At 38.5% G+C, this 12,578-nt stretch overlaps 1 protein-coding gene across 2 annotated transcripts in view; it reads right to left on the reverse strand.

The window, feature by feature from the left end:
- The window catches only part of LOC149230455 (transcription elongation factor SPT6-like), a 66,353-nt gene that overhangs the window by 35,889 nt on the left and 17,886 nt on the right, over positions 1 to 12,578 (reverse strand). For both annotated transcript variants that reach the window (XM_089378962.1, XM_089378963.1), the window contains exons 9-15: positions 4,760 to 4,957; positions 4,520 to 4,642; positions 4,068 to 4,436; positions 3,863 to 3,970; positions 2,981 to 3,766; positions 2,757 to 2,898; positions 440 to 1,623 (exon numbers count right to left, since the gene is read on the reverse strand). In XM_089378962.1, the coding sequence (XP_089235088.1) occupies positions 440 to 1,623; positions 2,757 to 2,898; positions 2,981 to 3,766; positions 3,863 to 3,970; positions 4,068 to 4,436; positions 4,520 to 4,642; positions 4,760 to 4,957 (2,910 nt within the window). The remainder of the gene's footprint in view (positions 1 to 439; positions 1,624 to 2,756; positions 2,899 to 2,980; positions 3,767 to 3,862; positions 3,971 to 4,067; positions 4,437 to 4,519; positions 4,643 to 4,759; positions 4,958 to 12,578) is intronic.

Genomic DNA, 12,578 nt, shown 5'->3' on the forward strand with positions numbered 1-12,578 from the left:
TTCTGTTTAGCAAGCCGGATGCGATATATTGAAGAAGGGGACAGCTGAAAAGAAGATATGAGATCATATTTTGAATGCAAGCTTAAATTACTGATCAACACATGAAAAACTTTCTGCCAAAAATTGATGCAGAAGCAAACATTCTCTAGATATTCCAGCATACATGTGTGCAGGGATTCCTCTAAAAAAACTACATGATAAGACAGGGAATCATATCTCCATTAAGAAGGGCATTCAGTTGACATTAATGCATTGGAATACTATTACATATTTGAAAAAGACATTTTATATATGCACTAATACAGAGACAGCTATATAGAGAGATCAAGATTTAGACAAATAGATATACCACAGATTTGATATTCACATGAAAATAATGTTACAATGCAAATATATATCTCGACAGTAACCAAAATTATATTAGTCAAAAATTCATTACCTCCATGGCTTCTTCTGCTGAAATGTTCTGGAATCGTGGATGCACAATCATCCGGGATTTGAAAGACTTCTTTGCAAGCTCCTTTTCTTTCTTTGCTTTTTCTTGCTCACTGTGTAAAAGGGATTCATCTTTTGCATAGAACGGATCCTTAACCTGTCCCCTCTGCCAATGATCACCCCTTAACTCACTCGCTTTGCAAGTCAAATCTACTATGTACTTTGCTTTCTGAATAGATTTCACCCGACAGGTAAGGATGCTGCCTTCAGTGATCTTTTCTATTGGATCAATATCTCTATCATCAGAAAGTTCTTCCTTCATAATCATTCCTGTCAATCCTGAATCCAGATCACATATTACACGATTATTTTGAACAAAACGGACAGTTGCTTGTACAATCTTCCCTTCAGCAAGAGTCTCTTCACTTTCTCCAGTAAGCAAGTAAAATTCCTCATCTTGACTTGGTGCATCATGTTGAGGCCGCCATTCCTGAAAACCTTGAAGTAGCTCAACTTTTATGTCACTCAGGGTTTCATTTTTTCTCTCGCCTGTTCGCTGCTCCACACTTCTGCCATATTCATCAATATCAATGGCCTTAAGCAAATCAGGATGACTTTTCACATGTTCAATTGCCATTTCCTGTGCTTCTTCATCCATGTCTTCTATCTCCTGTCCCACATCCTCACAATATACATCCTCAGCCATTTTTTTGGCTAGTTCATATGACTCGGGATGAATTCTGGTATCATCCAATGGATCCATGACATGATTACCAGATGCCGCCTGTCCAGTCCCTCTAACCCTCAAGAAACCTGCAGCATTTATAAATACAAGCCGCTTCATTGCTCCAAGGGTGGTCAGTAACTCTCTACGAGAAGAAATACGCCCTGCCCTTAAAATAGCTCTCTGTACGGATGCAGCTTTTCTTGGACCAAATCCTGACACAAATTGCAGCGGAGAAAACATCCACTCATGGCAAGCAGCCAGGTTTATATCAACACCAACTTGATTGGTTATTGTAACCATCACCTGTTCAATAGCTTCGTATCTTTCATCTGGATTAAGGAAATGTTCTAACGAATGAAGCTTTAATGATAATATCTCTCTGCCAGGACCACATAACGTTGCAACCATAGCCAATGGATTCTGAAGATACCTGCCAAGAGCAGTGGCACGTCGGACAAGACCTGTAAGCAAACAAAAATACTCAGTACAAAGTTCAAGCACAGCGTAATCACTCGTTGTACCAAGAGGTGCTCTCTACAGCTCAGGTGTGTGAGAAGTGTCACGTGTAATGCTGGCACAACTTGGCTAAAAAAATTAACTAGTACAAAAGAAACAAAATCAAGGAAAAATTAATAATATAAAAACAAACAAAAAGAAGGTGATTTCATACTGTGTAGACTAAGGGAGGCAAAGAACGGGCATTTATAAGCAGGAAATCTCTAGATATAAATCAGCAATGGCATGTTAGCAGGAAGAAAATGTCTGTATGGTATCATGATATTCTTTGAAAATGAAAAAGCATCAGTTGTAAATTCTATGCTGCAAAAGCCAACAATTGCAAGCTTGATGTCACCTTCTTGTGAACCATAAAAGAAAAAAATGATAGTTATTACAATAGGGAGCACAACTAAAAGATTCTCATCAGCTCCTCCTGTCAGGGATAGTCATACACTACTCGTGTTAAACTTGTCGGATAGATGAGCACCTTGAATATTTCTTTTACCAGAGTCATGCCTTCTTTGGTAAATTTTATGACAGGGAAAAGATTTTCATTTGAGGAATTATTGAGGCCATTTTCCATTCAAAAGATGACCATAGGCACTTAGCTTCTCTGGTGATAAAATGTGAATAGGTATGTCAAAGAATAATAATGCTATTGATGCATCTATGTCACTCTGCCATCTGCACAAAAGACTATAAACTTGACTTTTGTCTCAATTGTGTCAATGACACTGATCCTATACCAAAACAGCGTCATGAATTCACATCTCTGCAAGAACCAACCAAAAGAATACAACAAAGGTACTTGAGAATAAAGTAACCAGTCAGTTTGGTGCAATAGGCTGCTTTGGTACCAAACCGGCCTATTCCTTGGGCCCAAAACAGTTGGGAACCAGTTTTGGGCACAAAACAGTCGGGCTAGCCAGTTCCGCCAATTCCAATAACATTGATAATAGATATAAACCAAGAATGGCATCTTAGCAGGAAGAAAAAAGCAGTGTGTATATAAACCAGCAATGACAATCAACAGGAGGAAACTAATGATGTGTATTTAAACAATATTAGCACATACTAGTCATGCTCACATGTGTACCTTTTTGTGTCGGTAACTGCTCCTGGGAAATGCGGGACTGCTCATAAAGGCTAGGCAGAACCATATCGCCATAAACCACAGTTAAATTTTCTAGGCCATCAGGTAATTCACGTGGACGTTCCTCCAGCATCTTAAATATCGTCTGGAGACAACCATTCTATATTAATTCAAGCCCAAAATTACCAAATAGAAACTACAAAGACAAAGGGCCTTCAATTCTGTACCTCAAAGATGCATTCCTTCAAGTGTCTACAATAAATGTTGGAAGCTCCCATAGCAAGTACATGAGGCCGATGATCCGTCATAAATTTCAAGAACCGTTGTTGATCAATTTCCTTTCTCTTTACCTGAGCAGGGTTCTTTGAACGAATGGTGAAATTAGATATAAAAAGAGTATCCACTACTTCACCCGAAGAATCTAGCATCACAAATGTTGTAGGCTCTTTAACAGAGCCCGGGCAGCAGCCCATCACACGTGTTTCTAAATCTTCATCAGTATGGTCCTCATCTTGTTTTTGGCGCTTATAGGGAGCAACTGATGCTTTCTTCCAGAGCTTCATGCCATAATCCTGAACCAACCAACTTTTGGCCCTTGCCGTTAGAACCATTCGTGCTTCCTTCTCCATATTAGGTAAAATGTACTGAGATAAGGCTTCCTTTACTATTAATTTGCGCTGCTCATTCCATAACTGAGCAGCTCTGCTGACCCCATCACTTAGGTAATGACTTTCTAATTCCCCCATTAAATCTTCATCTATTACTTCTTTAGGCAAACCAATAGTGACCAGGAGAAGTTTCTCCTCTTCAGCCTTCTGAATGAGAAGCCACTGGGCATCATCAAACATACTAAGTGGCTTGTTAACTAGCCACTTCACCCTTGCATACTGATGAAAGGAATCTATGGCACTGTCTCCATCAGCTGTGGGCCTTGTAGTTACCAATGCCTTTTCCATATAGACACTTCGAGCATATTCCTTAACAGTTGGCTCGCAACTAATTTCTACAGCTGCCTGCAACACCCTCAAAATCATTTTCTAACTAAATTACATCTCATGACAACTAGTAATATAAAATAATAAGTTACTTTTGACACTAAGAAAACATACCATGTGCCTGGCTCCTTTAAGTACTGACTGAGAATCACCAAATTCTCTAATAGAAAATTCAGCAGCCACTTCCTCTGGTGTCACACTGGCATCATCAACTTCATGTTTCTGCACAAAAAGGAAAACAAATTCCTTCAAATTCAGTCACTGAAAGGTCATGTCATTAACAGAAAACAGTGCTACGAATAAGCTTCACTGCCTATACCTTGTACATTAACTGCAGATTCTCGCCTAGCTGCTCCGAACTGAGACTAAACTTCTGTGACAGGCCTCCTAATCCAGATTTGCGACAGATGCTGTACAAAGATTTGCGTTTTGGTCTTTTAAATTGACCTTCTTCTACCTCAACTTCATCAGGTGGAAAATGCAAGTTAAACTTCGCATCAATGTCATCGACAATACGTTCAGACTCTGCATTAACAAGGGACTGTAAAACCGATTCTAGTATATTCAATTTATTTTCATCTCTCTGTGCTTCTTCTGCAGCACGCTTCTCATAAGATGTTTTAAGAGCATTCTTTCTCCTTTGAAGCAAAATCCACTTCCTATCCCACAGTTGTATTGCCCACAATGCCTGAAGAAAACAAGATATATACTGTGAGCATCTAGTTATGAGAGTTAAATGCTGAAGAAAGTGTTGTTAACCTAAACAATTACCTTGTACATTTTCAATTTGAATTTAGTCTTTTCATCTTTGTCTTCATTGTCTGTTGAATTCTGTTCTTCATCTCGAAGCAAATTTAGGCACTTTTCTTTCCGATACATAGCAATAAATGGAACCTAGCAATACACATCATCTTTAAACTCAATCAACCGTCAACCTAACCAAAGCAATACATAATTTTTACAGCATATCAACTTGGATGTAAAATCAAAAATAAAACGATATAAACTCACTTCTAATTTTTGATCATGAAACATCTGTAACACGTTAGATATTTCCTTCACAACTTCTTCCTTGTCTAGTTTTGCTATATGTTGAAATTCCATCCTCATTGGTACAGCTAATGAGCCAAACACTTGCTCATATATCCATTTTGCCTCAGGTACTGTATTCTCATTGTGTGGAACTGGTCCTGATATTTCCTCCGACAACTGTATAAAACCCACCAAAAATTTACTTTCAAAGTCAGAATAAGCCACAAAGTGAACCCTCTTAAATTTAACAAAAACGTTAGCATACTAACCAGATGTAAGAAAGTATATTTACAGCTATGTGGAAATGGGACTATACTGCTGCAATTAGATGTTGGCATATGTTACCCAGAGAAAACACGACAAACTTACTCCTTTGCTGAAATAATATTCTACTGCTGTATCAAAAATATAACATACCTCTCTGTTTTAAGAGCGTGCTATTTTATTTTAAACCCATCCATTACAGACTATAATTGAACTAGCACAACCAGAAAGCTGGGGAAAGGAAACAACAAAGTGAGCGGGGTGGTTATTTTGTTTGAACATCTATAAAGGCACACTTCTAAGTTCTATAGCATGTACAGGAGTTATATTTTTATAGAGAGAGCTTGTGACTTAAAGCTCCAGTTTAAACGAATTATCACAGCTTCATATTTTAACACTCTTTTACAATCAATATAAGTATATTTTTATAAGTTTTAAAACAAAACTTTTATATATTAAAAAATATATATATATATAATATTAAATACTTAGAAATGATACATTAATTAATATACAAATAAAAAGATAATATAAATGATATAAATACATTGATTATAGTAATTATAAATATTGAATACTAATTATTTTATACAAGTTAATATTAATTATTTCTTATTACATGAGTTACCTTATAAACCATGTCACTTTAACACGTTACTTTGAGATTCCTCAATATTAACTTTACTTTTAACTTTATAAAGTTCACAATTAATTCAACTATGACAAATGACATGGTTTATAAACATTATCTTTTATATATTTAAGATCCTGTGCTTAAAGCCTAATTTCTGAACTCGGCAAAACCAAGAACAGGAGTTGAACGCTCCAACTCTCCCAGTCCCATACCTAAGGTTGCCAATAAGTTACATGAGGAGATGTCGACCCGAAGAAAATACAAAGAGTGAGTTACGTGAGATCACATGACTCACAAAAAAGGAATGCAAAGATTAGGGGTAACGTGTGGCCCAAAATGCCAATCTATCTGCCTGGATGATGAGGATTACATTTTATTTTTATAAAGCAGTAACTATTGAAGAAATCTTTGTTGATTGGGTAATATATTTATCAGCACGTAAATAAATAAATAAGCAATATTCCACAAGGACACATCCATACATTTCCCACAATATCGGATAGGGGAGACGCTTGGGGAAACATTTCCTCGTGTCCCCCTTTTGGGGAAGCTATAGGAGACAAGGGGAATCGTTTCCCCAATGTGGGGAACGCAATTCCCCAAAAGAGGTGTATGTGGGCATTACCCCTAACTTTTGCTTGAAAACAATAATTTATGAGTGGGGAAATATAATACTCAACCCAAGGGCCCACTAATGTGGGTATCCCCCTGAATTTTGCTTGAAAACAATAATTTATGAATGGGGAAACCTAATAATAAATATTCAACCTTAGGCCTTACTAAGGTGGGCACCCCCTAAATTTTGCTTGAAAACAATAATGTGTAGGGAAACCTAATATTCAACCTTAGGGCTCGACTAATGCAATAATGGTAAGAATTTAAAACAAAAGTGATATTCTCGGTTATCTTTCATTTTCATCTTTCTATTTAAATTTAAATTTTTTAGCATTACCACTAATTGACTCGAGATGTTTAAGGGTGGTTCTAACCTCACTGGACTTCATATGGACAAAGTAGAATTTTAGGTTCCACTCAAAATCTACCAGAGTCGGTAGTTTTCAGAATTCTAGGATCGTTACAACTAAATTACCGAAAATGTCCCTCCCAACCCCCAAAAACGTCATTCAGAGTTTTGTAACCTCTATAAACCAAAATGGGTACGATTCTTCAATGAAACGACATTGAAATATTTCCGAGCCGTTTCAGTTTTTTGGAAAAGTAAGATATGGGTTTTGAAACGTTTCAAAGGTTTGTAAAAATTTTTTGATATGTTTCATCCAAAAACATATCACAAAAAATCGTGATTTGTTTCCGGATTTCTAAAAACTAATCCACATATAAAGGCCAAAAACCGAGAACGGATTTGGAAAAGTCCAACCCATCCCTCTTAACCTATATCACCTGGACCTTTGTGGCAAACCCTATTTCCATAATTTCTTTCCATTTGCCATTTCATTCGACCGTCAACACTGTTGGTGTAGGACGTGCTATTGTGACCCACCACCATAGACACTTTGCGCCCGAGCATAATCTAAGTCGCACCCAAGCACAAACTCTACCAATTTTCACCTGTGCGAGGTCGAGCACCTAAACCACTTGTTGAGAAAAGGTACCAATAAGGTGTTTTCTAGTGCTTAAGCCTTTTTGCCTAGAAAAACACATAAGAACACCTTTTAAGTAAAGTGATTTTACTAAAGTCATGTGACTTAAAAGTCACTTTATGAGGTACTTTATTACTATGTACTTTATATTATTAAAGTCACTTTATGGTTTTAAAGTGACTTTAAGAGAAAAAGGTACAAGGTATAGCTTAAAGTTATACAGTGCCCAGGGAAGTCATTAATGAGGGCAGACACATGAAAAAGGGGGTCAAGTGAAGATTAGATCTCCATCGTTGATCTATGAGAGCTGAGACCTAATCTCAACAATAGATCAAAAAGGTTAGGGTTTCTCCTCATTATGAGGGACTATTAAATTTAGTTAACAACGGTATGTTCTATGCTTAGCACAATTACTTCAATGTTCCTTAAGCAACCCAATAGCAATTTCCAATTTAGATTTCCAATAGCAATCACATTAACCATTAATCACATTGAGATTAAAAGTAGATAGAACATAAATCAATATGCAGAAGACAAGCCAAATAAGAGGACACCAGATTTGGAAGATGCCAAGGAAAAACCCCAAGATGTGGAAAACCCTTTGATCAATTCTTATTATTATATCGAAATGTTTAGCCGAGAGAGAGTACAAAAGTCAAATTGGCTTACCCAATTCAAAGTCAAATTGGCTTGCCCAATTCAAATTCAAAACAATCCTGTCAATTTCTACAGTCAAACTTCAACCCTAACCAAAAAGTCAACACTAGTCAAAGAAACAATAGAATGCCCTCAAAACAGCTTAGTCTTCCCCAGTCAATCCCGGCTTGATCAAGAGGTCAAAGTCAGCCCAAAACACTGACAAAGTCAACAATCAAACTCGATCAAATTGTTGTTTGAAATCTACAGTCATCCTACAATTTGGTCTGCGGTCAAAGTGCTCAAAAAACCTCGATTTCTATGCCAAAAGTTGTGGCCTATGGAGACAGAAATATCCCCAAAATTTGTCCTTGATCCACACGTGTGAGAGAGAAGAATGCCCAATGTACTACAAACCAATGAAAGGAGATAGAATGTGTGAGTGAAGAAGATGCCAAATGAGGTCACTTGTATTTATACAAGTTGTTAATGGTGAAGTGACACATCCATTGGGATTTCTGAGCCTACATGATGATGTGGCCGACCTTGACAATTTGTACGTGTGGGCTAAATTCAAAATCACACTTCTGCTTGTCCAAATGAGAGATATTTATATCAATTTTGGTCCTCTCAAAAATAGGAATTTAATGCAATCATCATCTCCATCAAATGAGTTGTCTTCTCATGTACCATCTCTGTTATCTCATCTCTGCTCTGTTGAACCATGATGTAATAATGAAGAAGAATTAATCGAGAGTGAGTCACAAGAACTCACCACTCTCCATTGACAAAAGTCAATCTAGAAATAGAACCTCAATTGATCCCAGATCGAGTTGTTGAGCACCATGCATCCTAGACATAGGGAGTACAAGAGTACACGAAGCATCCATCGGTGATGTTATGATCCCTATCCACGTTTCCCAACTCATTGGCCAAATGAGAGGTACTTCACATGAGTCCCGGACTACATGGGTACGATATATGCTGGTGCATCAACATGAGAAGGTGAACCACTCATCCTGCTCATATGCCATAGGAGAATGTGAACCATTCATCCTATGCATATGTCAATCATAGGGGAAGGTGAACCGCTCACCCTACATACATGTGTCTGTAATCGTAGGGGAAGGTGAACCACTCACCCTACATACATGTGTCTGTAATCGTAGGGGAATGTGAACCACTCACCCTACATACATGTGTTTGTAATCGTAGGGGAATGTGAACCACTCACCCTACATACATGTGTTTGTAGTCGTAGGGGAAGGTGAACCACTCACCCTACACACACATCTACCATCATGGGGTGTCATAGGGGAAGGTGAACCACTCACCCTGTACAAAGCGCACCAATAGTGGAATGTGAACATCTCACCCTATGGTCGCTCATAGCTCCAAGAAGTACCCCAGGCCCCCAAGAGCTCCCAAAGCTCAGTGTCCAACTCAAGCGGGACCCCCAAAGGAGGGTCTTTCCATGACTCCAAGTCTCTCTCGGAAGGCTAAGAATTTGACCTTCCCTAAGGGCTTCGTCAGGATGTCTACGACCTTCTCATCGATCCTGATGTGTTGGACCCTTATTACTCCTTGTTGTACCATATCCCGCATAAAGTGTTACCTGATATCAATGTGCTTGGAGCGATCATGGACAAGATTCTCTAAGGGTCGAATCCCACTTTGGTTGTGGCAATAGATCACAGTGGTATCCAACACATGCTCAAATAGCTCACTAATGAGCTTCCTCAACCAAACAGTTTCACAACAGACCATACTAGCTGCAATGTATTCAGCGTCGACAGTGCTTAGAACAACGATTTCTACTTCTTGCTCATCCATGAAATTGAAGCAAACCCCAATGAGAAGCAACATCTAGACGTGCTCTTACAATCCACCACACTATTAGCCCAGTTAGCAATAGGATAAACATGTAGCCTCAAATTCCTTGCAGTGTATCTTAGTCCATAGTTGATTGTGCCACAAAGATATCTCAAGATATTCTTATCAGCAACCCAATGTATGTGATGAGGCGCGAAGATAAATTGACTCAACGTATTCACAATGAAGCATATGTGAGTTTACCAAAAACATCGGGACCCCCACAAGTTGTCTATATTCGGAAGGATTTGAAAATTTAGGCCCACCGGCACTTCCACATAGCTTATTGAAGTTGAGTTCCATCTGAGTAGACAAAGACTTGCAATCCACAATCCCACATCTCCGAATCAGCTTCACAATGTATTTTCCTTGAGAAAGGAAAATCTCACCTGGCCTGTGAAGTAGTGCATCAGACTTAAGTCCTTCATCTCGAACTCGGAAGCCAACTCCCTCTTGCATTGATAAATGAGAGGGTTTGCGCCTGTCAAAAAAGGATCATCGACATGAAGGACCAAAATGAGAGGTATGTCCTAGTCAACATTGAAGTATAAGTTAGGATCAACGTCACTCCTTATAAATCCCAGCGTCATAAGATAGTTATCAATCCTCTCATACCAAGCCCTAGGGGCTTGCTTCAACCCATAGAGTGCTTTCTTCAACCTGCCCACGTGTGTCCTTCGATCTTGTACTTCGAACCCCTCAGGTTGCTCTACATAGAGTTCCTCCTTAAGCGAGCCATGCAAGAAAGCACTCTTAACATCCATTTGGTGTAGGCTCCATCCTTGAGAGGCAGCAAGGGCAATAATGGATCAAATAGTGGTATATAGAGCAACCGATGCAAATCTCATCATTGTCCACTCCTTCCTTTAGATAGAAGCCTCAAGCAACGAACCTAGCCTTGTATTTTTCAGAACCCCCATCAGCGCTATCACTGATTTTGTAGAGCCATTTAGAAGTGACCACAGACTTGTCCTTGGGTCTAGGAACCACATCCCAAACATCATTCTTCATGATTGATTCGTACTCCTTATTCATTGCATCCTTCCATACTTGGTGTTTCACGACTTCTTCGAACATACATGGCTCAAATTAAAATGTTCGGCTACTTACTTTCATGAAATGTCCCTCTTGGAGCAATATGTCTTTCAGTACCTTCGAGAGTATCTTTGAGTCACAAACATATTTTCCTTGAGATAGAGGGATCACGAGGAGGTGGATCAATGGGATCCATCAAGCCTTCAATATCAGGCATCGGTTCATTTGTCAGAGATTCATCCTACTTTCTTGCAACATCATCATTGTCCTTCCTTGGGATAGGGAGATCTCTGGCTTTCCCAAGTGCAGAATCTTCATCGAAAGTGACATTATGGCTTATTTCCACTTCTCTTTAACCAAGCACATAGATTCTATATGCCTTCGAAGTTTCACTGTAGCCCAAAAATGTTCCTTTCTTCCCAAATGCTTCTAATTTGTTTCTTTTCTCTTTAGGCACATGAAAATACACGAGACAACCAAATATTCTAAAATGAAAATGTTAATTTTAGGTATGTTCTATCCTAGAAGCAATTTATTTCACTTTTCACAATTAGCTCCATATCTTTTCCAGATTAGCAATCACATTAGCATTAAAGTAAACTACAAATAGAACATAAACATAAATCGCAGAAGACAAGCCAGGAAAAGAGGACACAAGATGTGGCACTAGCCAGGGACAAACCCCAATGTGGGGAAACCCTTGATCAATTCTTCTTTTATGTTCTTCAAAGTTCGACAGAGAGAGAGATAGTACATTTACAACAGAAGTCGACACTTTGACTTATCTAGATATGAGCATATATCATCTCCTATAATGATGATACATGAGATTAGTTGAAGACATTCTGCTTCAACTTATTCTCCAAGGTGACGGCTTCACCTAACATAGTGTTGCAGCTTGTACTCATGTTGCACCCATCACTGTGCTGCACCTAGTCACTGAGCTGCTCCCATGTCATGTTGCTCCTTACTAACATGCCCATCATGCTGCATCATTCATCATCATGCTGTCTCATTCATCATCATGCCGCCCTTTACTAACATGCCCATCATGTTGCATCTTTCATCATCATGATCTGACACTGTTCATCCTTATCATTCTCATTATGTTGAGACTGTAACCATCATAAACATTACTGCTTATGATCCTTGTCATTATGACTGCATATTAATATGCTGAGCAAGTGTACGGTACTAATATTCAGATTGAGATCACAGATCTGAATATTGTGCTATTCAAGTATGAGAATCACTGTCATCATGGAAACTCATTCCATCAACATGGTTCTGCAGAGATAGTATGCCGAGAGTGTAGATCCAATTCTTGCAACCCTAACCAATGTAGTTCATTATGTCGAGGCTGTTACAGGGATACCATCTTTAGGATCAATGTGATCTTCATTAAGCCGAGAATGAGATTGTAACTGTAGAATGTCAATACTGTACCTCCAAAAAAGATCAGAGACATCTTTATGCCAAGACTGTCCATCCATCCGAGGTTCTTTCTATTCCATTCATCCGAAGTTCTAACTTGACTGCACCTTATACCTATCACTCAAACAAAATCTCGTCTTGGCATATAGCATGAATTTTTTGGGGGCAAGAGGCCATCTAAAGCCTCTTCATTGATGTATTTTTAGTTCAATATGGATTGCACTCTATGCTATTTTCATTATATCCACCCTTGATATACATATGAGAAACTTTTCATATTTGTGTATAATGGTTTGGATTCATGCATATGAATATTTACACC

This window comes from Pinus tabuliformis, chromosome J (assembly GCF_031772625.1).
Source record: "Pinus tabuliformis cultivar Carrire ecotype Pingquan chromosome J, CPIR1, whole genome shotgun sequence".
Lineage (NCBI taxonomy): Eukaryota > Viridiplantae > Streptophyta > Pinopsida > Pinales > Pinaceae > Pinus > Pinus tabuliformis.